We start from the raw sequence: 27,606 nt of genomic DNA on the forward strand, positions 1-27,606 counted from the left end.
CAAATAGGCCACTTTGATGTCATAAGTCCCAAATTCCATAACCAACTACGCCAAAGCATTAGGTGATCCTATGCCATGCCTAAGTACGAAGCTGTAAGGAAATAGACACCACCAACTAATTGCAAAGACAAGGTTCCTAACTTAATCTAAAATTATAAAGGTAGTAAAATTATAGTGCACTACTTTCTTTTTTCTCCTATTTTTTTCCTATCAAGTCCATCCTAGAGAACAGTGGTTCTCAGCCAGGAGTGTCTTGCTGCCCAAGAACAATGTCTGGAGACATTCTTGACCGTCACAACTCTGAAGGGGGGTTTTCACTGGGAGCTGGTGAACAGAGGCCGGTGATGCTGCTAAACAGCCTACAATGCACAAGACAGTCCCCCCCCCCCCCGCCCCCAAATAATTATCTGGTCCAAACATCAATGATGCTGAGCTTAAGAAACCCTGCTGTGGGCTGAGCTGCCGCTGGTCAACTACTGCTTCAGCCGAGCCAAACAAAGCTGCCGACAGCGGGAAGGAGAGGAACGCAGAGACTCACAACTAGGATCTGTGGGCCAATCTCCTACTCTCTGTCCACCCCATGACAACTCCTGAATTGCCGGGATGGAGAGCCAATATCCACAAAAAACTCGAGCATTTTCTCCATTCCATCCCATAGAGACTCTGAATAGCCAAATTAGGTACTAACCCAGCTGTGCCCAGAGAGGATTATATGGATGTGTTTTGGCCAGTGTGTTCACGGACTGAGAGGTGCGTTTCTCTGAGGCTTTAATGGGAGGGTGATCAACAGGCATGACGGTCGGGACCCAGGCCAGGTGGTAGGTTAACACTGCAGTCAGTAAGGCAGCAAAAAACCTTGGAGAAATGGGAGAAAATACGAGATGAGTCAATGCAGGAAGCAGCATGTCATGTGCAGCACATCCACTGGCCACAGAAGCTGCAGCCAAGGCTCTAGAGAGCTGACGCTTACTGGTTTTTGCTGATCTGTTCTATCAGAAGTGTAAACTCCTTGAGAAAGCGCTGGCAGAGCTGGGTTTTTTCCAAAGTGCTGGACATCATGGTAAGCCATACAGGTTCAGCTATCCTTGGAACAGAATATAAGTTCCAGATCGTTCCTCTACAGAAAAGAGAAGGGATACACAAAACTGTCACAGATATCATTTTGGATATTCTCTGCATGAAGGAATAAAGAAGGAAACAATAATCTGAATCTATGCAGCCCTTAGGGATTCAAGCAGTATATAAGTCAGGGATCAGCCAACGATGATCCACAAGCCAAATCTGACCACCATTTGTCTTGTAAATAACATTTTGTTGGAATGCAGCCATGCTCATCTGTCTAAACATTATCTGTCGCTGCTTTTGCGTAATGGCAAAGTTGAGGAGCTATGACAGAGGCCCTTTACAGAAAAGGTATACTAACCCTTGAAATAAAATATTCATTTTTAAAGCAATTTATTTTCACAATGCCTAGTACCGAACTTTACGGCTATTTTTTTTTAAGATTTTTATTATTTATGTGTCAGAGAAAGTGAGCGAGCACAAGCAGGGGGAGCGTGAGGCAGAGGGAGAAGCAGGCTCCCTGGGAGCCCAATGCGGGGCTCGATCCCAGGACCCTGGGATCATGACCTGAGCCGAAGGCAGATGCTTAACCAACTGAGCCACCCAGGCGTCCTGACAGCTGTTTTTATAGTAAAGAAATAAAGGAAGAAAGTATATGCTCTATCAAAAATGTGACCAAAGGCGGGTGCCTGGGTGGCTCAGCTGGTTAAGCGTCTGCCTTCAGCTCGGATCAATGATCCCGGAGTCCCAGGATCAAGGCCCGCGTCGGGCTCCCTGCTCGGCGGGGGAGCCTGCTTCTCCTTCTGACCCTTACCCCTCTCATGCTCTTTCTCTCTCAAATAAAAGAAAATCTTAAAAAAAAAAAAAAGTGACCAAAGGCAACTCAACACTCCCAATTTCCAGTTGGTGCTTTAGTTCTCTAAACCAAAGCACTCTACTCATTTCAGATGGAAAAACCACATTAAGTGCCTCTTCTTCACTATAATATATACTGAGTTTTTATATGGACCAACAGAATCAAATTCTTAGAACTATAAGCTATTAGCAAAACTGACTAATACAGCTCTATCACTTTATAGAGAGAAATTAAGTTACTTGTATAGAACATTGAACGACAAGGTCAGGATGAGACTTCAGGTCTCCCAACACCTGGTACCAAGGGCTCTATTGCAAGCTCATTACTCAAGTGTTTTTCCAAAGAATACACTAACTTAGCTTAGGATCTCCACTGGAAAGTACATCCACTCCAAATAAAGAGAGCTGAGACGTATTCTGACATGATTTCTAGCCATGCGCCTAGAAGAATTGAGACGCACTAGAATTCCACCTTGGCCAAAAAACATTTGCCTAGTTAGGTAGCAATGACAAGCGACAGTCACATGGAACTGGGATTTATTTACAAAAACTAAGGTCTGCAATTGCCAACACTTTACTCTGTCACCATTTCTGGAGGGGAAGATTGCTGAAATAAGAATAAGACTTGTCTATGAACAAGTGAGGCTCTCTGGTTCTGTACTTTCAGATTCCTGACCTCTGAAAAATTAATACTTTCATTAAACTAGCAAAACTTCACACTATTTCTCAACTATATGACTTAGGTCTTAACGTTAACCACCAGATAATGACTGATGTGTTACCTGAGTACTTTATACATAACCCAGGGTTCAAAACTACTGGGGATTTTGCTCCAAGAAGCATTATGTAATTCACATTAAACATCAAAAAAATGTTCTAAAATTCTAAGAACTGTAAAAAATATTTTTATCCTTCAGCTACAGAATAACAGTTTAACTCATTAGCTCATGACCCATTTGGAATGTGATTCCACTACCCATTGAAACTGGCTCAAACAAATGGTCTGAGAACCCCAGCTCAGCATGGTGAAGGAGAACCCCATCCACTACACTACACCTTCTTACCCAGATATTAGGAGCAAGGACTATAGGACTCCAGAGTACAAAGATCATGAATGAAAAACTGACAGTGAAGATACACTAGGGTGATCATATAATTTGGTGTTCAGACCAGGACACTTACGAGAGGACATTGGGTATAAACAAGGATTGTCCTGGCAGACTGGAAGGTCTGTATATGACATATACACTCTCTCCAGCTACGCTGTGGATAAACAGCTCTGAACCCATGTTTCCACATCTGTAAAATGGGGCTAGTTAACAGTGCTTACTCCTAAAGCTTTTGTGAGGATGACATGAAATAATGAACAGGCTTGTAATGAACACCTAAACATTAGTTTTCTCCATTCATCTTGTTAAAAGCAATCTAAGACTGGATGACAGGCAGCAGTGTGGATTCCACGGTGCTGAGTGACCTAAACTTTTTGCTCCGGTTGGTCTTGATTTCCATCTTGGGGGAAGGAGTTGCTGAAGTGGGTAATAACTGCAGGCCCCCCAATTCTTCCAAGTGATGGTTTCTATGATCCCTAGATCCACGGCTGCCGCTGCTACTGCCATTTATCAATTTACCCTCTGGGATTTGCCAGACACTGTCAATGTACCTGAATTCTCCCAGAGCTTCCATCAGACGGCTGACATAGAACTGGACACGGAGACTTGATTCTGCTATCTTCCTGCAGGAGATCATGGCCTTCATGGAAGAGAAAACAAACCAAATTACTCTCTGAGAAGAAATTCCTTTATAACTGTCTACTACTGGGCTTTTATTAATAAAATAGTATTATAACCAAAACATTCAATGTGGTAATGACTTAAGACATCAGGAAGCAGTGATCTCCTTTCCTAAAATACTCTAGTATCTGGTATCTGATATCAACCTGCCTAAGGGTCTATTACTGTTGTAGACGATTTAACTTCTCTAAAAAAGTAATCTGATACATAAACGATGAGATGCTACCACCTTAAAGCCCCATAATCACTTCTCTATTTGACACTAGAACTACATTCTTATTACCTTTTCAATGGCACTCTTCAGCCTGTTCATGTGAGATTCAAACAGGGGAAAATGAGAAAAAAAGAAGTCCTGGAAATTCCTTTGTGCTTCTTCTTTCTCACACAGAGAGAAGATGATGCTTATGGCAATTTTCTTCCTCCGAACTATGGCTGGATTAGAACTGCACGTTTCTTCAGCCAGGCTGAATGTCTCATCTGTCGACCTAAAGGAAAAATAAGTTGGAAAAGTTGCCATGCATCAAAGAATCACACTGAGGATAAACGGTAATGCCAGGGTATGACATTCAGAAAGCAAACCCAGACCACTCAGAGTCTCAACCAAGTTTGTCTGCTTCCAATTCTTTCTCTTCTCTAATTCTCTGTCATGAAAAATGAAAACATCAACTTACCACATGGTATTTTCCAACATGAAAAGAAACTTAAATAAAACCTAAAAGTAACTTTAAATGCCCTCTTAGTCTTTTTCCCTTGGATTATTTTACATCAGACTGGTGGTATTTAGGGAGGGGGGAGACACATCTGGTCACTCAAAACACAGGCCCTTTGTTTTGGTTGATAGATACCAATAGATAGGAACTTTAGAAGGGAAATGATCCTGTGGTATTCTGTTTAACCAGTGCATCATGTTTGGAAATTCACTGGTGGTTGAGGCTTACTTTCCCAAGGCTATTAAAACCATTAGATGAAGTAACTCTAGTAAATGCTCAGATTAAGCCATGCAATTGATTAAGCTCTCTGGGAAATCCCCCAAGCAGAAAGACATATCTCCCGTCTGGGGAGTCAAATTCTCAAAAAAAAAAAAAAAAAACCAAAAACAAAAAACCCTTAAGATTCTTTTGAGAGACTCTGCTTCTATGATAAGAGAGAATCATGAAGCCAGTAAATTATCAATATGTTCTCAATCTGTCTTAAGGGGTAAGACACAAATATGGCCTAACCCTGTCTCTTACTAAACTATTCTGAAAAACCAGCATTGACTACCACATAACTACTAACAGCAAAACTGAAAATAATTTTTTTTTGCACAAAGATACCAAAAGCAAAGTACATAATACCTGCACATGAAAGCTCCTTGCCTGGCACACAGGAGGTATGCAATTAACTTTCTCTTTCTCACCAACTTTCATCATTTAGTCTGGTATCTCTGCCGAATACGGGAGGGTACTGCTTCCTCTGTTTTCTTTACCATAAATTACCACAAAACAATTACTTACGCTTGGTAGGGTTCAAGGCAGTTGGCCTTTATACTCCTGATCTTAAACTTACTTGGTGCTCTACTACTCACAGCCTATAATGTTCCTGTGATTTCAAACATCTCCATATCTTTGAAAACATGCATACATCAAACGTTTTATGGTCAGGAAAGCCATTTTATTTTGAAGGAAAGGAGACAGACATCTTGTTCTAAGCTCAGAAAGGATACGCCATTGTTTCTCTCAACTTTAAGCGAGATCCCCGAGATGTAGATGTGGTTGATCAATCAGTAATAGGCTCTCACTAACAGACAAGCCACTGACAGGACATGATCTCCAGGTGCTGTTGTAAAGGCTGTGCATTCTAATAAACCATCAACTGTATTTTCTGAAAAATTCCTAGATCCTAATCATCTGCTCATCAGAAAAAAAATCTTGAGCCTCTCTTAAGACTTTTACTTAGTTTCATACAATGAAATTTCATATGGTAAATACTCTTCTTTTCGAAAGTACCTGTACTAGAACTTTGTTTTTTGCACCAGTTTATTTCTATTTTATATAGGAAGCTCTGAGCCAACACTTTCTTGTAGCCCTTTTGTTTTCTGGCATCTCCTATTTCTCTTCTTTTTCAAAAGTAAAATGACTGTTTCAGTCCACTCATCTTCAGCCAGTGTGGTCCTTAATAAAGAAACTGTAATAAACACTTAACCCTATGCAGGTTTCTGCATCATCTTCATCTCTCTTATAAACAACAGCCAACTCTGTCTTAACGTAGCAGAGAGTGCCACCTACTGCATTTCTGAAAAATTTCCATGGCTACAATAGCGTGGAGAGCTCTTACTCGCTTTGCTGTTCTCTCTCTACTGAATTCCAAAGCAACTGAGCTTCATTCTGTAGTCTTGGATTAACCACACAAACTGGAATAAATCAGTTCACACAGTACTGTGATTATATTTTTAAATTATTCCACAATGAAAGAACGTTTCAGAATGTTTTAAAACATTTGAGTATGCACCCAATACTACAACATCTCCTCACCCTCAAGTCACCATATAGGGGTACATAGGCCTTTTTGCAAATGTGGAAACTGAGGCAGAGTGCTTCATCAACTTGCTTTAGGAACAGAAAGTTTCTTTTTTTTTTTTAAAGATTTTATTTATTTGATAGAGACACAGCGAGAGAGGGAACACAAGCAGGGGGAGTGGGAGAGGGAGAAGCAGGCTTCCTGCTGAGCAGGGAGCCCGATGCGGGACTTGATCCCAGAACCCCGGGATCATGACCTGAGCCGAAGGCAGACGCTTAACGACTGAGCCACCCAGGCGCCCCGGAACAGAAAGTTTCTTAGTGACAATGTTGGAGCTAGACCCAGGGTTTCTGTCTTCTAAGCTAGGCTCATTTTCTGGATGTTGGAAAGGAGCAGGGACTCTGCCCCATGTCTGATCCAACTGCTGGTCTTCATGCCATCAGGTGCATCCTGCCAGGTGGAGCACTGAGAGGAAATAGCTGGGAGCAATCACATCAGCTGACAGGACTTCGAGTCAGGGAAAGACCCCTGCAACGCACTTAAGTTTTCTCCTTACAAAAAAGCCAAATAGAATTTTGTTGACATTTATGAATAAGCATTTACATACATTATTTTTGCCTCAAGATCATAAATAAAGCAATAACTATGATTTTTTAAGTACATCTCAAGAATCTATAATTGATATCAGGACTGCTTAGTCTAATTGTTTTTGTCAGCTTTGAACTTAATCTGAATTTATGTATTATATTAGGACATAGGAAATTGCCATTTTTGTAGGTCAGAGAACAAACCTGCCGCAACTTTATATGGCTGTTCAATTTTAATATCTTGGTCCTTTAGGGTTTCCTTCGCCTCACTAAGAGATGAAATCTCTGCAGTTGCTCTTCTATTACAGGTGATACTTCCCCACCAGCTGGTAAATGCCCAGGCCTGACTCCCCATCCAGCAACCAAAATTTACCACCCGGCACAGCAAGGGGCCTGGAGACAGGAGTATCCAATGTGGAACCAACTGTTAAGGATTGTGAAATCATCCTTTTTACCTTAACTCCCTTAGGGAGTTTTTGATTACTGTGAATTTCCTCTCAAAGCCAGAGGCAATCATATTTTTGGTACCCACACAATTCTCCTGTCTGGCATAAAAAATTAATTTTCCTACCTACATACCTGCCAAAAGTAAGAGATCAACTGCAACATCTTTAAATGAAGGGATCTTCACAGGAATAGTGATCAATTCAAAATGTCAGCCGCACTTACGCTGTGTGTGTGCCAGCTTCATGGGCATGAGACCCCATTCACACAGAGCCCTGTTCCCAGATGGGCCCGAGGCTTGATTTAATGTTTTGCGGTTGCCATCTTGAATTCTTAGTAATTTTATCTTCCAGCCTGTGTTGTGGAAGTGAAGTCTGATGGGACAATGAAGCATGTGAGTGAGCAGTGAAGACACCAGGCTGCAGAGTGCACAGTGGGCTCAGGCCTAAGGGCATGCAACCCAGACTCTGAGCAACTGGCTAGGCAGTCAGGCACACAGCCACACGTTTGAAAGTCCAGGGTGCCAGGAGGCCGCAAGGCGGCAAGGCTGGGACCTGAGCCCAGACTGGTGGCTGGTATAGCAGCAGCAGAAGCAGCAGTGACCACAGCCACAGGAGAGAGGAAGGACCTGGGTAGTGCCGTGACCCATGGTGCGAGGCCAGCTTACCCATCCATCACTGGAACCTGTCCCTATAGAGTGTGCATAAATATTTAACCCTTTGACCCAAGCCCCAAGACAATAAATTATCACAAAAAGCCTACAGTGGACATTGCAATAGAGCATATCCAGGAATAATCAGAATTCTTCAGTTTATCATCTACAGTTTTGAAAACTATTGCAACATTGCAAAGTAAATATTGACAGGTATAGAAACAAGTTAAATGTAAAGATTGTTGCACTGGACAGTAAAAAACCCTCACTATTTTCACATGAAGCTTTGGATAAACAAATTATTAAGGAAGTCCCCTCTAAAATTAATTTTCCTTGTAATCGAAGATGCAATGATAGAATGCAAAAACAGGCATTTTGAATTATATGCAACTCACGAAGACACTTTCAGTTGCTTGTTAAGACCTCCACGAGTTACAGAAGATGTCAGAGGAGACATTAAAATAACTTTGTATAAATTTACATATAAAATTAAATTCAGTCTTACACAAAATGGATTTGTGTGAAGAATTAAATCTTTTTAGCAAAACTGTTCCATAAGAATCATCAGATCTAGATGTACTAAAATTTATATTTTGAAAGTCTATCAGAAACTTAATCCAATGTTTTCATAACCCATAAAGTTCCAGTAACGATTACATCAGCAGAAAGATCTTTCTCAAAAAATTGTCAAAAATTACTTGCCACCTGGCATTTGCCAAGAGTGATTAATGCTGCTTTCAATTATATCAACTGAAAGCAAAGTTGCTAAAAAGTATACATTTTGATAACCTAACAAATGAAGATAGAAAAGAGAGCCAGAAAAGTCTTATGATGAATCAAGATATAGCATTATTATTTATTATATTATGTAAAATTATGATACCAAAATATTATTTCTTGCCATTTATAAGTTTATGTTTTATTCATATTTCACTATTATTCCTATTACATTTTGTTAAGTAAAATATTTTTTAAAGGAAAAGCTTTACATTTTAGTACCTTTAATAGCACTTTTCCCCACTTTCTGAACAAAGGGGCTCTGCATTTTCATTTTTGAACCAAAGATACTTATTTTAGGTGTAAGTTTAGTAGAGATTCATTAGTTGCCAAAGCCAGATCTCAATTCAAATTAGAGTTCTGAAGAATTTTCAGAGGAGTGGGATGAAGAATGCTATTCAACTCGGGATTTAAACCTGAAGGGATAGGGGAGCCTGGGTGGCTCAGTCGTTAAGCGTCTGCCTTCGGCTCAGGTCATGATCCCACCATCCTGGGATAGAGCCCCACATCGGGCTCCCTGCTCTGCAAGGAGCCTGCTTCTCCCTCTCCCTTTGCCTGCTGCTCTGCCTACTTGTGCTCTCTCTCTCTGTCAAATAAATAAATAAAAATCTTTAAAAACAAAAAACCTGAAGGGATGGAAAAACATTTTTAGCAAAGAGATGTCTAAAGGGGGAGGCTTCTACGACCCATCATTCTCTTCAATCACAGAAGCTGTTGTAAGGACAATGAGAATGGTGGGATGCCTTCTCCTGACAACTGCAGTTAACGGCAATGATAATGATGTCTGGTACTAGTACAATGATCACAGTGCAGATGAGGAAGCAACACTCTGAATGCAGATTAATTCGCTGTCACGTACACCTAGTGAGTGGCAGAGCTAGGACCTGTCTTCACACCAAATTCCAAGCTCTTAACCATTCCACTCAAAGCCCACCAACCACAGAGCAGTTCCTCGGTGAGTGAAGCAGCTCTATTTTTTTCTCTTGGTCAAGCTTGCTAGGACTGTGAGAACAAGAGAAGAGAGGCAAGCAGCCTGACATGTGCTACACATGTGCCCTGACCCTCGTCTCTCAGCTTGTCCTTTAAGCACCACCTCTCCCATGAAGGGCTCTCCAATTCCCCACCTGATCATCAGCAAGTGTTCTCTCCCTCCTCTGAGTCCCAAAGCACTTGATGCCCCGCCCACGGCATTTATAGTTTAACCTCTTTATGTCGTTATTTATGTGTATATGGTCTTCCCCACTAGTCAATAAACTATACTAATGGTCCACAGATGCAGGTGTATATCTGAATCGTCTTCACACCCTCATGGACCCCTACACACGGTGATTACTAGCTGACCCACTAAATCAAACAATTGACACGTGAATCTTTATAGGTACAACCTATGTTAATTCCCTTTTAAGGTTTTGGGTTATAGGGAAAAGGAGGTGGAAGCTACTGATGTAACATCGTATTAAGCCAAAATGTGTATTTTGCAAAACAACTAAACTTTAGATCTAAAATTCAACTGCAATGAAGGCAGAACATACCTCGATGCCATCTTTATAATCAGATTCATGACCATTTCATTTAAGAATTTAAGTTTTATGAAAAGAGTATGTCACAATCCTTGAGTTTCTACGTCTTCAAAGACCACGGGGTGTCACAGTAAGCCAAGGAAGAGATTTACTCCACCCTTCTAACTCATGAGAGCTACATCTGGAAGGGAGCCAATTCAAAGAGAGAGCATGCTCATTTTAAATTAACACCAAAATCTTGGGCGCCTGGGTGGCTCAGTCGGTTAAGCGACTGCCTTCGGCTCAGGTCATGATCCTGGAGTCCCGGGATCAAGTCCCGCATCGGGCTCCCTGCTCAGTGGTGAGTCTGCTTCTCCCTCTCCCGCTCCTCCCTCTTGTGCTCTCTCTCTCACTCTCTCTCTCAAATAAAAATCTTAAAAATAAATTAATTAATTCACATCAAAATCTTGCTCATACATGGCACAATGACCCAGATGTTTCCCAGTGTCTTCCAAAGCGAGAATCATACCCCTAGACCAACGAGCCTCCCAGTGTCTTCCAAACCAGACTGGTTTTCAGCTTTTATATTTATTGTTTTTTATAAAAATTCTAACTTACCCATTTTCAGCCTAAGCTGAAGCTAATCCAGCAGTTTAAGGTTTTGTTTTTTGTTTTCCACTGACAACAGGTGAGCACTGCCAGTTCGTTCAAGCGGTCTACAACCAGCACCTTTCTCATCAAAAGCAAACTTGCAACTCACCTCCTTGGAATGATGCCATTTTCCAAACTTGTTGTCTGACTTCGAAGCCAACGGCGCTGGTAACTGCTGGAAGAGGATGTAGAGGAGCTTGGAGATGGAAAAGGTGTAATCAAAAGGCTGCTTAGTGAGGCTGTGAGGAAGAAAAGTTGTAAGTTGAAAGCTGAGGTAAATGAATCCTCACGTAGCCACACAAAAACATTCGTGCCAAGTGACCTAAATTTTCAGGTTCTACCAGACGTAGCCAGCAGGGGGAGACTATAACTTCTCTCTTATTAAGACTTCTGTACCGCAAAGAAAACATCCTTTAAAAAGGAAAGTAAATTTTAAAAATAGGGATTACAGACATACCAAATGCATCAATTATCAGGCCCTACTTTACAAAGGCAGTGTAATTATCACTCACTTAACCAGAATGCAGATTTCTGATAAAAATGGTCCACATAGCGTAACTGTTTATATTGTTACCTGAGAAGTAATGTCATACACAATGTTTATTTACACATATTTTCTCCTCTTAACTACTACTTCACTCCTATTCCTATTTTGAAGTGAAGTCTACGCAAGTAAGTAGTTCCTCCACAGAATATCCTCTCTCCTATCCCCTATCTCCAAATACACAATACTTACCCTCCTTCCCTCCAGCAACCAGCTCCCCCATTAACCCATCACCACTCCCTTGGCTGTGAAAAAGCAACCTCTAGTCTTAAATGTATTTTCTGCTTGGATTACTTATTTGCCTCAGGGCCTCTCTCTGCTTCTTTCTGCTATATAGTATTAGATGCCTCCGCTTGGGCTCTCAGCGTGAGTTGACCTGCCAGCCCAGACTTCTCTAACAGGCAGGGAGGGATTGGTCCCTTTCAGGGTAGGCAAAGGGATTCTTACAAATCAGAGCTGCTTGATGGATGTCTACTAGTTTGGAAGAATGAAAGGAGACAGACTTTTTTCCTTCTACTTTCCTCAGGCTAAGGAATTAGATACTGAAATGTCAGTCCAGTGGAAAATGAAATGGGGTCCTACTGAAAGCTGGGCACTGTTTTCAGAAGCAAATCACAGGACAAAGGAAATTGATTTCGGCACACGTAGTGTACTATGCTCATGGATATCCCTTGATAATAAGGCATTTCCCCATATGAAGTTTTACATTTTAATTTACACTTTTATAGGCAGATGTAAATAACCTGATTCCCAGGCCTGATTTCTTAAATACTACAAGAGTTACTTGGCTATTAGTCAATACCCAATAAGCAAATACTGGAGTGTGTACAGTGTGCCAGGTGTTGTGCCAGGAAACTGGGATGCAATGGAGGACAAGACAGACACGTATTTGCTGGCATGGAGCTTCAAGTCTACATGAATAGCAGTGAACTTGCCAGGCTAAAAAATTAGATGCAAAATGGCTCAAGGTTCTTTCCACAACAGAGGTATATTGAGATGCTTTTCTTCTAATCTAGTCAATATCCATAACAAATTTGTTTGCTATCTTTGTATCCCTTGTATCCAGGACAGCTCCTTGGATAATTTATTAAGGTAATTAATAAATACTTAGTGAATGTATGGCACTTCTTCACTAAAGTACTGCCCAGATGTGGCTGGCCCCAACAGGCTGCCTTTGTTCTGACCTGGGTTTGATTTTGGAGATTTATCAGTGGTGAGTAACTTTACTGAGAATTTTGAAGGGAGACAGAAGAGAGTTTTTCCTCAAAACCACACAAAATTACTTAATAAAAAATGCCAGTTAGACATCTGTGCTCCACCCCCGAACTCTAAAAGTCCCCTATGAGGTACACCAGCGCTTCATTCCCCATTCCTAAATCTTTAGGGTCCCCTGTCTCTCTTCCTATCTTATGCTAATCCAATCAATTTCTTGGCAGGTGGAGGTCAGGGCTGAGGGGTAGTAGTACTTGTATTATAAACAGTTTTTTCCCTGTCACAGAAGCAAGATGGAAAGGACTCTGAGGGCCAAATTTATTCTGGAAATTGTATGTATTGCTGTATACTTCAGTTTAGTAAACTGAGTCTTGCCCAGGCACCCGATTCAAATCCTAGCTCTGCCACTCACCAGTTGTAATACCTGGGCCGTTTACTTAACCTGTCAGCTTTCTCATCTGTAAAATGAGGACAGTAAAGTATCACACCTCAGTATTTTTCATGAGAACTGCAATCTGCTAGTGAGTTGTGCATTATTTAGTGAACTGACACCAACATTTAAAAGAAAACAAGAGTATATTGCAGTGCTAATATTAATTGATGAAACTTTTGTTATATGTAAAGATGTTACTGGATCATAATATAAAATGCAGTAGCATGAACTGCAGACAAAAGAAAAGTTTGAGAAGCACTGACCTATTTCATAAGGTTCCTGCAAGGATTAGATAAATCAGTACACTTAGCCCAGTGCCCTACACAATAAATGCTGGCTATTTACTTCCTCTGATAATTCTTGGAACAGGAAAGCAAAGTAAGACATTTCAGAGTACTGAAAGGTTATTAGTTCTGATTAGTTAATCATCAAAACAACCTAGGACTTAAAATAGACACATGAAAGGGAAAGGAAAAAAATTAAAATAATAAAAAAACAGAGAAGATATTCCTTTTTTCATTACAAAATTCTGAATAAAAATATTATTAAGCTAAAGTGCTGGCTTAAGGCTACCCAGCATTTCCTTATCAAAAATATTTTAGTACTATTTAATACAATTTTTACATTAAAGTACTGTGTTATATAATTGTCAATCACATACTCTAGGAAGCAATACAGTTAGTAAGTCTCAAATGGAAGAACAGGCTTAATTTGGGCCTCTAACTCATTGCCATTTTCATGAGAAAAGGGTGGATTCAGGTATCTGTTCCATTAACATTTAATGCATTTGATGGTTGGCTAGACTCTTCTGTCTCTTCTGCAGCTTGGACAGACACCAGTCTATGTGTATTTGGAAACAATCCCACACAATAAAAAAATATATTAATGTGATGAGGCCCCTTATTTCCTCTCCAAGCTCATCTTACATCACCCTCCCCTTACTATATTCCAGCCTTCTCTCTACTTCTTATACACAAAGCTCCGAAGGCTGTTTCCACTCTAGGTCTCTGTACTAGCTGTTCCCATGCCTAAAATGCTCTGTGCTCTGATATTCATGGAGCATGTTACCACCAGCATTCCAGTCAGCTGAGAACTTCACACCTTCTTGGACAGGCCTTCCACGAGCATCTTATACGTCTTATTTTCCTCAGTGATAAGTGCTTACCTACATTTTACTGTCTATGATCTGTGTTTCCTTTATTGAATATAAACTCCATGAGATCAGGGATCATGTCTATTTGATCACTGATCTATCCCCATATCCTAAAAAAAATGCCCAGTACATAAGATGCTCAAGAAGTACTACTGCACGAAGAGTGAGCAAACGGTTATACGAAGATCAATGATGTCTGTCTCAATCGGTAATTATGACAGAAACAAAGCATTAGAGAAACAAATTTCTAGAGAGAATTCCAAGTCTGAATTTGTTGAAAGTTTCCTGTGGTCAAAGCTGTATACACTGCATCTGGATTTTCTCTTTTTCCTCCTACCTTCATTTTAAAAAAGTCTGTTTTGTTTCGTGGCGGTGGTGGATAGCAGTGGCGTAGCTCTGAACCTGAACACTTTTTCTATCTGTTTGACACAGACGGTACTACATCCAAAAGACAGGAATGACCTTTTTTACTGTAACACTGACAGTACTTCTCTTAGAGTTTTCTGCTTAAACACTTGAAAACTATAAGGTTCCTTAAAGTTTAGCAGTTGTACTTCTCAACAACAGAATAGAGGTATTTAAAAAGGTCAATTATTGGAGCTGTGATTATTGTCTGATAGGAAAATGCCATTTTTAATAAACCAAATACATTAATAGGCAAATAAAATTTTAGTTAAGACACTGTAGTGACCAAATCACAGAGTGATTTTAAGACTATAAAGGGTCTTCAAAAGCATCCCAGGAACTTCAAGTTTTAATAAAATTCCTATCAAGTCCCCAATGAAAAGACAAAGAAAATGTCCTCACCATCATGATTTCAAAAACACCTTAATTTTTTAAAATAAGACTTTATTTTTTAGAGTACTTTTAGGTTGACAGTGAAACTGAGTGGAAGGTACAGAGATTTCCCTCCATACAGCCCCTGCTCTCACATACACAGAGCCTCCCCTGGGATGGGCATCACTCACCAGAGTGGTATACTTTTACAACTGATGAACCTACACTGAAACATAATTATCACCCAGAGTCCATACTTCACCTTAGGGTTCACTCCCAGTGTTATACTTTCTATGAGTTTAGACAAATGTATAATGACATGTACCCACTATCAATCAAAATAGTTTCAGTTCCCTAAAATCCTCTGGATTCCAACTATTCATCCCTCCTTGCCCCTGTCCCCAACTCCTGGTGACCACTGATCTTTTTACTGTTTCTATAAGTTCTGCCTTTTCCAGAATGTCATACACTTGATATCACACAGGATGTAGCCTTCTCAGATTGGCTTCTTTCACTTGGTAAGATGCATTTAAGTTTCCTCCATATCTTTTCATGCTTTGATAGCTCATTACATTTTAGCACTGAATTATACTCCATTGAAAACACCTTAAATTTTAATTCCTTATGTAGGACATAAACTCTATCCCAGCCTTGGTGATCAGCTCACTCTCTACATTTATTTGTCAAGTTATTTAACGTTTCTATGCCTTTTAATCCATAATCTGCAATCTAAGACTGAAGTGTCTACAAAGACTTTGGGGAAGTATAAAAACTCTCTTGGTTCTTTGCCCTTCCATATAAATAAGAGTTATTTTGTCTAGCTTCACAAGGGATTTTAATTGAAATTACACTGAATGTATATTTATTTGTGAAACTTCATCTCTTTCTCCATTCATTTAGGTCTTATTTTTTAAATTTTTTTTCTTTGAGACATAGTTTCTTCTATTTTTTTTTAACATTTTTAAATTTAAATTCAATTAATTAACATGTAATGTATTATTGGTTTCAGAGGTAGAGTTCAGTGATTCATCAGTCTTATATAATACCCAGTGCTCATTACATCATGTGCCCTCCTTAATGTCTACCACCTAGTTACCCCATCACCCCAGCCAGCCCCCTCCAGCAACCCTCAGTTTGTTTCCTATGATTAAGAGTCTCTTATGGTTTGTCTCCCTCTCCGGTTTCATCTTTTATTTTTTCCTCTCTTTCCCTATGATCCTCTGTTTTATTTCTTAAATTCCACACATGAGTGAGATCATATGATAACTGTCTTTCTCTGATTGACTTATTTCGCTTAGCATAATACATTTAGGTCTTCTTTTTTTATTATTATTATGATGTTATGTTAATCACCATACATTACATCATTAGTTTTTGATGCAGTGGTCCATGATTCACTGTTTCCGTCTAACACCCAGTGCTCCATGAAGAACATGCCCTCTTTAATACCCATCACCAGGCCAACCCATCCTCACACCCCCTCCCCTCTAGAACCCTGTTTGTTTTTCAGAGTCCATTATCTCTCATGTTTCGTCTCCCCGTCTGATTTCCCCCCCTTCATTCTTCCCCTCCTATCTTCTTTTTTTTTTTTAACATATAATGTATTATGTTTCAGCAGCACAGATCTGTGATTCAACAGTCTTGCACAATTCACAGTGCTCACCATAGCACATACCCTCCCCAATGTCTATCATCCAGCAACCCCATCCCTCCCACCCCCGACCACTCCAGCAACCCTCAGTTTGTTTCCCAAGATTAAGAATTCCTCTTATCAGTGAGGTCATATGATACATGTCTTTCTCTGATTGACTTATTTCGCTCAGCATAACACCCTCCAGTTCCATCCATATCATTGCAAATGGCAAGATCTCATTCCTTTTGATGGCTGCATAATATTCCATTGTGTATATACACCACATCTTCTTTATCCACTCATCTGTCGATGGACATCTTGGCTCTTTCCACATTTTGGCTGTTGTGGACATTGCTGCTATAAACATCGGGGTACATGTACCCCTTCGGATCCCTACATTTGTATCCTTGGGGTAAATACCCAGTAGTGCAATTGCTGGATCGTATGGTAGCTCTATTTTCAACTTTTTGAGGAACTTCCATACTGTTCTCCAGAGTGGTTGCACCACCTTGCATTCCCACCAATAGTGTAGGAGGGTTCCCCTTTCTCCGTATCCCCGCCAACATCTGTCATTTCCTGACTTGTTAATTTTAGCCATTCTGACTGGTGTGAGGTGATATCTCATTGAGGTTTTCATTTGGATTTCCCTGATGCCAAGCGATGTTGAGCATTTTTTCATGTGTCTGTTGGCTATTTGGATGTCTTCTTTGGAAAAATATCTGTTCATGTCTTCTGCCCATTTCTTGATTGGATCATTTGTTCTTTGGGTGTTGAGTTTAAGAAGTTCTTTATAGATTTTGGATACTAGCCCTTTATCTGATATGTCATTTGCAAACATCTTCTCCCATTCTTTCAGTTGTCTTTTGGTTTTGTTGACTGTTTCTTTTGCTGTACAAAAGCTTTTTATCTTGATGAAGTCCCAATAGTTCATTTTTGCCCTTGCTTCCCTTGCCTTTGGCGATGTTTCTAGGAAGAAGTTGCTGCTGCTGAGGTCGAAGACGTTGCTGCCTGTGTTCTCCTTTAGGATTTTGATGGACTCCTGTCTCACATTTAGGTCTTTCAACATTTTGAGTCTATTTTTGTGTGTGGTGTAGGGAAATGGTCCAGTTTCATTCTTCTGCATGTGGCTGTCCAATTTTCCCAACACCATTAGTTGAAGAGACTGTTTTTTTTTGCACTGGACATTCTTTCCTGCTTTGTCAAAGATGAGTTGACCATAGAGCTGAGGGTACATTTCTGGGCTCTCTATTCTGTTCCATTGATCTATGTGTCTGTTTTTGTGCCAGTACCATACTGTCTTGATGATGACAGCTTTGTAATAGAGCTGGAAGTCCGGAATTGTGATGCCGCCCGCTTTACTTTTCTTTTTCAACATTCCTCTGGCTATTCGGGGTCTTTTCTGGTTCCATACAAATTTTAGGATTATTTGTTCCATTTCTTTGAAAAAAGTGGAGGGTATTTTGATGGGGATTGCATTGAATGTGTAGATTGTTCTAGGTAGCATTGACATCTTCACAGTATTTTTCTTCCAATCCATAAGCATGGAACATTTTTCCATTTCTTTGTGTCTTCCTCAATTTCTTTCATGATTATTTTATAATTTCCTGAGTACAGATTTTTTGCCTCTTTGGTTAGATTTATTCCTAGGTATCTGATGGTTTTGGGTGTAATTGTAAATGGGATCGACTCCTTAATTTCTCTTTCTTCTGTCTTGTTGTTGGTGTATAGGAATGCCACTGATTTCTGTGCATTGATTTTATATCCTGCCACTTGACTGAATTCCTGTATGAGTTCTAGCAGTTTTGGGGTGGAATCCTTTGGGTTTTCCACATGAAGTATCACATCACCTGCAAAGAGTGAGAGTTTGACTTCTTCTTTGCCGATTTGGATGCCTTTTATTTCTTTTTGTTGTCTGATTGCTGTGGCTAGGACTTCTAATACTAAGTTCAATAGCAGTGGTGAGGGTGGACATCCCTCCCGTGTTCCTGACCTTAGGGGGAAAGCTCTCAGTTTTTCCCCATTGAGAATGATATTTGCTGTGGGTTTTCCATAGATGGCTTTTATGATATTGAGGTATGTACCCTCTATCCCTATACTCTGAAGAGTTTTGATCAAGAAAGGATGCTGTAGTTTGTCAAATGCTTTTTCTGCATCTACTGAGAGGATCATATGGTTCTTGTTCTTTCTTTTATTAATGTATTGTATCACATTGATTGATTTGCGGATGTTGAACCAACCTTGCAGCCCAGGGATAAATCTTGGTCATGGTGAATAATCCTTTTAATGTACTGTTGGATCCTATTGGCTATATTTTGGTAAGAATTTTTGCATCCATGTTCACCAAGGATATTGGTCTGTAATTCTCCTTTTTGATGGGGTCTTTGTCCGGTTTTGGGATCAAGGTAATGGTGGCCTCATAAAATGAGTTTGGAAGTTTTCCTTCCATTTCTATTTTTTGGAACAGTTTCAGAAGAATAGGTATTAATTCTTCTTTAAATGTTTGGTAGAATTCCCCTGGGAAGCCATCTGGCCTTGGGCTTTTGTTTGTTGGGAGACTTTGATGACTGCTTCCATTTCCTTAGTGGTTATAGGTCCGTTCAGGTTTTCTATTTCTTCCTGGTTCAGTTTTGGTAGTTGATACATCTCTAGGAATGCATCCGTTTTTCCAGATTATCTAATTTGCTGGCATAGAGTTGCTCATAATATGTTCTTATAATTGTTTGTATTTCTTCGGTGTTGGTTGTGATCTCTCCTCTTTCATTCATGATTATATTGATTTGGGTCATTTCTCTTTCCTTTTTGGTAAGTCTGGCCAGGGGTTTATCAATCTTGTTAATTCTTTCAAAGAACCAGCTCCTAGTTTCGTTGTTCTGTTCCACCCTTCTTTTGGTTTCTATTTCACTGATTTCTGCTCTGATCTTTATGATTTCTCTTCTCCTGCTGGGTTTAGGCTTTATTTGCTGTTCTTTCTCCAGCTCCTATAGGTGTAGGGTTAGGTTGTGTATTTGAGACCTTTCTTGTTTCTTGATAAAGGCTTGTTTTGAACAGTTGTGTTTTCATTTTCATTGGTTTCCATGAATTTTTTAAATTCTTCATTAATTTCCTGGTTGACCCAGGAAATTAGTAGGATGCTCTTTAGCCTCCATGTATTTTGAGTTCTTTCTGACTTTCCTCTTGTGATTGAGTTCTAGTTTCAAAGCACTGTGGTCTGAAAATATGCAGGGAATGATCCCAATCTTTTGGGACCGGTTGAGGTATGATTTGTGACCTAGGATGTGATCTATTCTGGAGAATGTTCCATGGGCACTAGAGAAGAATGTGTATTCTCTTGCTTTGGGATGGAATGTTCTGAATATATCTGTGAAGTCCATTTGGTCCAGTGCGTCATTTAATGTCTTTATTTCCTTGTTGATCTTTTGTTTAGATGATCTGTCCATTTCAGTGAGGGGGGTGTTAAAGTCCCCCACTATTATTGTATTGTTGTCAAAGTGTTTCTTTGCTTTTGTTATTAATTGCCTTATATAATTGGCTGCCCCCACGTTAGGGCATAGATATTTACAACCGTTAGATCTTCTTGTTGGAGAGACCCTTTAAGTATGATACAGTGTCCTTCCTCATCTCTTATTACAGTCTGGTTCAAAATCTAATTTGATACAAGGATTGCCACCCCAGCTTTCTTTTGGTGTCCATTAGCATGGTAAATGGTTTTCCACCCCTTCACTTTCAATCTGGGGGTGTCTTTGGGTCTAAAATGAGTCTCTTGCAGACAGCATATGGATGGGTCTTGTTTTTTATTCAATCTGATAGCCTGTGTCTTCTGATTGGGGCATTTAGCCCATTTACATTCAGGGTAACTACTGAAAGATATGAATTTAGTGCCACTGTATTGCCTGTAAGGTGACTGTTACTGTATATTGTCTGTGTTCCTTTCTGGTCTATGTTGCTTTTAGGCTCTCTCTTTGCTTAGAGGACCCCTTTCAGTATTTCTTGTAGGGCTGGTTTCGTGTTTGCAAATTCCTTTAGTTTTTGTTTGTCCTGGAAGCTTTTTATCTCTCCTTCTATTTTCAGTGACAGCCTAGCTGGATATAGTATTCTTGGCTGCATATTTTTCTCATTTAGTGCTCTGAATATATCATGCCAGTCTTTCTGGCCTGCCAGGTCTCTGTGGATAGGTCTGTTGGCAATCTAGTTTTTCTACCATTGTAGGTTAAGTATCTCTTCTCCCAAGCTGCTTTCAGGATTTTCTCTTTGTCTCTGAGACTCATAAGTTTTACTATTAGATGTCAGGTGTTGACCTATTTTTATTGATTTTGAGAGGGGTTCTCTGTGCCTCCCGGATTTTGATGCCTGTTTCCTTCCCCAAATTAGGCAAGTTCTCTGCTATAATTTGCTCCAATATACCTTCTGCCCCTCTCTCTCTTTCTTCTTCTTCTGGGATCCCAATTATTCTAATGTTGTTTCGTCTTACGGCATCGCTTATCTCTTGAATTCTGCCCTTGTGATCCAATAGTTGTTTATCTCTCTGTTTCTCAGCTTTATTCTCCATCATTTGGTCTTCTATATCACTAATTCTCTCTTCTGCCTCATTCATCATAGCAGAGCCTCCATTTTTGATTGCACCTCATTAATAGCCTTTTTGATTTCGACTTGGTTAGATTTTAGTTCTTTTATTTCTCCAGAAAGGGTTTCTCTAATAACTTTCATGCTTTTTTTCAAGCCCAGCTAGTATCTTTAAAAATCATCATTCTGAACTCTAGTTCCGACATCTTACTAATGTCCATATTGATTAGGTCCCTGGCAGTTGGTACTGCCTCTTGTTCTTTTTGTTGAGGTGATTTTTTCCATCTTGTCATTTTGTCCAGAGGAGAATAGGTGAATGAGAGAACAAAATGCTAACAGGGTAACAACATCCCCAGAAAAATATACACTAAACAAATCAGAGAAGACCTGAAACTGGGGGAAAAGAAAGGGGAAGAAAGAAAAATGAAAAAGAAAAAGATAAAAACAAACAAAAACAAAACAAAACAAACAGAATATGATCAAATATGATCAGGCTGGTGAACAGATCAGTGCCACACACTGGATTTTGGGCGTATTTTGGTCTGTTAGAAGAAAGTGTCTTCCAAAATTTTAAGGAAAGAAAAACATGTATGTACAAAAATAAGGGTTAATACGATGAAGGGATGGAATATGACTGTAAAGATGAAAATTATAAAAGATTTTATAAAAGGAATTGGTAAGATAAGAAGTTGGTTGAAAGAAGAGGATTTTTTTTAAAAAAAGGGAGATGATGTGATCAGGCAGGAGACTAGAACAAAGCCATACACTAGAGATTTAGGGTATATTTTGATCTGTTAGAAGAAACTGTATCCCAAAATTTTAAAGAGAGAACAACTTATATATATATATATATATACCAAAAATAAGGGTAACTACTATGAAGGGATAGAATATGACCCTAAAAATGAAAAATAAAAAATATTTTTTTAAAAAGGGATTGATAAGATGTTGGTTGAAAAAGGGAAAAAGAAAAATTCAAAAAAAAAATGTTAAAAAATAAATTAACTTTGAAAGACTAAAGAGTCATGGTAAAAAAGCCATTAACTCTATGTGCAATATTCCCCTAGCGCTGGAGTTCTGCCGTTCTCATTGATCGGTAAACTTGGTCTTGGCTGGCTGTTCTTGCTGATCTTCTGGGGGAGGGGCCTGTTGCCGTGGTTCCCAAATGTCTTTGCGGGAGGCGGAATTGTCCCGTCCTTGCCAGGTCCGGGCTAAGTAATCTGCCCAGGTTTGCTCTCGGAAGCTTTTGTTCCCTGCAAGCTTTCTGTACAGCTTTGGAGGACGAGAGTGAAAATGGTGGCCTCCCAATCTCCTCCCCAGAGAAGCCACGAACTTGGGGCCCTACTCCTCAGTGCACCCCCAGAGAAAAGCAGCCAGTCACTCCCGTCCCCCTGGTCTCCGGCTGCACTCCATGCTCACCCAGCCTGTGACAGAGCGTTTCTATCTCTGGCACACGACCCCGTGTGGAGTCTCCAAACCCAGCGGATCCCTGCATTGAGCTCTCGCACTGCTCCTCCCAGGGGAGGACGGGGGTCTCCCTGGATCTGCCACTTGTTGGGTCCCTGCTGGAGGAGCAATGGCCCGACTGTGCCATGGATCACGGTTTGTGGCAACCCCGAGGTGAGAGCCCGTGCCTCGCCTCCGTCTCTGCAGCCAGTTTCCCTGCTCCGATACCTGGGAGCTCTGCCACACTCAGGCGCCCCTGGTCTTTCTGTGAGCCCAAGGGTGCTGAGACCACACTGTCCCAGCGAAGATTCCACCCCCCGTCCCCCCTTAGCCACCGGAGTGACGTCCCTCAGCGGAGCAGACTTCTAAAAGTTCCGATTTTGTGCTCTGCGGCTCTATCACTTGCCGGTAGCAGCCGATGGAGGCCCCCTCCCCCGCCATCTATCTTCCCGAATATCGCCTCGGATTCCCTTCTCCGCACGTCCTACCTTCCAGAAAGTGGTCCCTTTTCTGTTCAGAGAGTTGTTGCTATTCTTTTCTTCGATCTCCTGTTGAGTTGGTAGGTGTTCAGAATCTTTTGATCCCTATCCAGCTGAATTCCTGGGACCAGATGAAATCCAGGTCTCCTACTCCTCCACCATCTTGCTCCCAGTCCATTTAGGTCTTCTTTTAATCAAGTTTTTGAATCTCTCCATAACTGTATCACACATCTGTTTGTTTGTTTTTTTAGAATTATTCCTAGATCCCTTTACAGTTTGGGTTGCTATTTGCATTACTCTTTTATTCTAATTTTTCTTAAACAGGTAATAAGAATGCAAATGTAGAGAGGAAAAAGCTAAAGCAAAAGTTAGCAAATTTCTGAAACTGAAGAAGATACATATCCGTTCCAGAATACCAAAGGTCTGACTTGAAATATGAGAATTATAATGAAATGTAGAAATTGAGTTCTGTCCAAGCTACATTACAGACTGCCAACTTCATATATAGAAGGCAAGGCAAAGCCCAAAGTAAAGATTTGACAGTAATGATACAACAAGACATTTTTAGACTGGGACAGTTTCTTACATAGACTGTGGAAAGAAGAATAAACCAAAAGTGCCAGTCCCTAGTGATCCTTGCCCCACACCCCACAAAGGACAATACTGACACAAAACGGATCAGATGCCTGCTCCACAATTTGTAGGAGACCCTGGTACCGGGGAGCCAGCTGTAGACTACAGCTAAGCAGTCTTCTGTTCTGCACCTCGAGTCTCAGGTGGGCTGGGCAGAAAGCTCCAAATCTTATCTGCACCCTGGAGGTGATGAGAAACTGTTTCATGACAACTTCCCAGGGGAGACAAAGAAGTGAGTGGGGGATGACCCCCCCCCCCCAGCAGTTCCTTAGAGGCCTCCCATTCTCTTGTGTTCCCCGAGGAGCACAAGTTGTATTGCCAAGACTCAGATAGACTGAGAAGTTCAAGCCTTCGCCTATATGTGTACACACAAGGTCAACAGGATGCCATGGCCAGACAGCAAACAAACAGTACCCTCCTGGACTCTTGCCCCTCTTTACAAAGCACTGCAGCAGTTAAGTCAATAAAGAATTCAGATACAAATGAGATGTCAGTTTGCATCATTCAATGGTGACCTGTGTTGCAATAAACAGTGTGACTCCCATTTTTTCATGTTTAACTGCTGATACCTTTTCAGCTTCTCCCCTCAACGCCCTTCCCTTTCTGCCTCATATCTGGGCAAAGTGATAAGAAAGCCCAGGGGCTCTCTCCTTTGGAACCAGTGGGAAGTTCAGCCTTGTGTGGAAGCCCTCATCCTGGGTCTACCTCCTAACCACCATAAAAACCCTAATATCATCTCCTTTCCCTGTCTCTCGAGTCATTTGCTGACCAGCTTGGGAAGCCCACCCTGCTCTCACCAGAAAACATCATTATGTGAATGATAAATATTTTCATATCCTCTTGGCATGTGTGTTGTTGTCATCAGTCTTGACATGCAAACTGTATTTTGGGTGGGGTCCACGCTGTACCTGTATTGTGGCCAAAACACATGTCCTATCTGAATACTACGATGATGCGTATTCTTACGCTGAAGGTTCATTTTAAAACACCTGAGGGGCGCCCGGGTGGCTCAGTCGTTAAGCATCTGCCTCTAGCTCAGATCATGATCCCAGGGTCCTGGGATGGAGTCCAGTGTTTTGAGGCTCCCTGTTCAGTGAGGAGTCTGCTTCTCCCTCTCCCTGTGCCCCTCCCCACTGCTTGTGCACGCTCATGCTCTCTCTCTCTCAAATAAATAAAATCTTAAAAAATAAAACACTTGAAAAGTGTTTGAAAGTATATTATCAAAGTTTTTCTCATATTGATCTTCTGCTTATTCTACTACTTCTAAGAACAGAGGAGATGCAGTTGCTCAGTGAATGAGGAAATTATTTTTCTTGTCAATGATTCGAACATTTTGATGAGGAAGAGAATAGAAGCCTAAATTAAGGTGGTGAGATTGACAAAGCTCAGTGGCTCTGGTCTCAATTCTGGCCCTCCAAACCTTACTCTACTCATGCACCCAGACTTCCACATTCTAGCTTCTGCTCCAATCCATCTCTTTAGAGCCAGTTTCCTATTTCTAAATTACAGCTGACTACTCACAGCTAAAGAACTTACAGACACTAATAACTGAAGAATTATCTCAGTATCTGTCTCTCTGGATTGGCCTCCTGCTTTCCCTATACTAGTTAATGCCATTAATCTCCGCTTGTTTACCTGAGTTAGAAACAGAGAGTCACCCTTGGTTCCTCCTGCCTCCTCCACATCCTGTGCCCCCTTAGTCACCAAGCCTTGCCAATCCTACCTCCTAGCATAGCTGAAACCCATTCTTCCCTTCTCCCAAGACCTTAGTCAAATAATTTTAACGGTGACCATTTAAAGAACAACCTCTTAAAAAATAATTCATCTTCTAGATTAACATATGCACAGAGCACACATTAAAAAATATCCAAAAGAGAATACAATGAAAATGCATTTTCCCTTCTTACATGTCCCAGTTTGTATCCCTTCTATAGACATTCTATGAATATACTTATCTTTATATACAGAAAGACAGCCTGTATATGCCTTTCTTTTGATGGTTTACTGGAACACACTGTGGATACACCTTTCTTTTTCCACTTAAAAATATATCTAAGAGAACTTTTCTATTTCAAGGCATGCAGAGCTGCCCCAAATCTTTTAACGACCACGTGGTATTCCTTTCCTGAAAAGTATATAATTTAACCAATACCTAGTGATGAACATTAAGGTTGCTTCCAATCTTTTTTATACAACAACATCTCATCTTGTCTCCTTCTAGTCCTCATCCTCCAGAATAATACTAGAAACATGGTTCTCGGGGCACCAGGGTGGCTCAGTCAGCTAAGCGTCTGCCTCCGGCTCGGGTCATGATCCCAGGGTCCTGGGATCAAGCCTGCATTGGTGGCTCCCTGCTCAGCAGGGAGTCTGCTTCTCCCTCTCGCTCTGCCTGCCGCTCCCCCTTTTTATAGGAAACTTTTTATAGGAACTTTCCCAAACTTTTTATAGGAAAAAGCCTATGAATATGAATATTAAATTTTTAATAAAATGTATATATTTCTCACTTGACTTCCTTACTACATTCCAAAAATTCAGGAAATAAGGCAAATATCTTTAAGTAAACTGCTACTCTTAAAAGGAAAAAACACCGTAAGCTTATTATTTACTCTGTTCCTTTACTGAAGAAGTTTCTTTAAAAAACAGCCTAACTAGTTAAGGCAGTAAAGAACTTAATTTTTTTTTTTTTATTCATTTTGAGAGAGAGAGAGAGAGAGAGCACAGAGGGAGAGTGAGAGGGAGAGGCAGACTCCCTGCTGAACAGAGAGTCCGATGCGGGACTCGATCCCAGGACCCTGAGATCATGACCTGAGCCGAAGGCAGACGCTTAACCGACTGAGCCACCCAGGTGCCCCAGAACTTACTCTTTTTTAAAAAAAAAAATGTATCAGACAGAGAGAGAGAGCACAAGCAAGTGGAGGGAGGGGCAGAGGGAGAGGGAGAGAATCTCCAGCAGACTCCCTATGGAACCTGATGTGGGGCTCCATCTCTCGACCCATGAGATCATAACCTGAGCCGAAATCATGAGTCAGATGCCTAACTAACTGAGCCACCCGCGTGGGTGAGGGGCCCGTGTGTCCCTCTTTTTTTTTTTTTTTTTTAGTAAGTTAGATATTTTTGCTATTGCTTTCTTTCTTATTCTCTCTGTGTGTTACAAGCTTGTAAAGAGGCACTGCAGTACTTAATATGAAGAGGAAAATACATTAAGACATAGGTCACAATTAAGTTTTGATTTCCTCTCTGTTATTACAAAAAGCTACTGGGTAACTTAGAAAAAAAAAAAAGTTGCGTATTTTTCAAAGATACTATTCCAAAAAAGGGAAGAGGAAAAAACCAATGGACTATTTTTCAAAAAATTTTATGCTAAATCAGATAATCATTTTTTTTTTAAAGATTTTATTTATTTGAGAGAGAGAATGAGAGAGAGCATATGAGAGGGGGGAGGGTCAGAGGGAGAAGCAGACTCCCCGCCGAGCAGGGAGCCCGATGCGGGACTCGACCCCGGGACTCCAGGATCATGACCTGAGCCGAAGGCAGTCGCTTAACCAACTGACCCACCCAGGCGCCCCAGATAATCATTTTATACTAGCTACAAACACACACACACACACACACACACAGTGGTGGGAAGCCTCAAAAGTTTGGGAAAACTATATTGAAAAAAAGCTGAGAAATGAGAAAAAAACCTAAGTCCCTTCATCCCCTGCTAACTTGAGAAAGCATCATCGTTAATTTATTTTAGCAATGGATACACTGGTCCAGCTTTTTCTGGAGCACAGTTTGTGAAGCACCACGTGGATCTCAAAAATAGAGCCAATTATGTTACATCCCTTAGCTGCCCCTGCTAGTAAGATTAAATCCAAATTCCTTATCATGGGACTGGTGCCATTCAAAATTAGCCTTTCATAACCAGCCTTACCTGC

The 27,606-nt window shown here is 40.6% G+C and overlaps 1 protein-coding gene across 3 annotated transcripts in view; it reads right to left on the reverse strand.

The window, feature by feature from the left end:
- FNIP2 (folliculin interacting protein 2) overlaps positions 1-27,606 on the reverse strand; it is a 134,721-nt gene that overhangs the window by 32,304 nt on the left and 74,811 nt on the right. For all 3 annotated transcript variants that reach the window (XM_021699017.2, XM_021699016.2, XM_044912860.1), the window contains 5 exons: positions 10,926-11,055; positions 3,991-4,192; positions 3,578-3,666; positions 971-1,117; positions 689-855 (listed from right to left, as the gene is read on the reverse strand). In XM_021699017.2, coding sequence (XP_021554692.1) covers positions 689-855; positions 971-1,117; positions 3,578-3,666; positions 3,991-4,192; positions 10,926-11,055 — 735 coding nt within the window. The remainder of the gene's footprint in view (positions 1-688; positions 856-970; positions 1,118-3,577; positions 3,667-3,990; positions 4,193-10,925; positions 11,056-27,606) is intronic.

The sequence above is a fragment of the Neomonachus schauinslandi genome, chromosome 2, assembly GCF_002201575.2.
Source record: "Neomonachus schauinslandi chromosome 2, ASM220157v2, whole genome shotgun sequence".
Classification (NCBI taxonomy): Eukaryota; Metazoa; Chordata; class Mammalia; order Carnivora; family Phocidae; genus Neomonachus; species Neomonachus schauinslandi.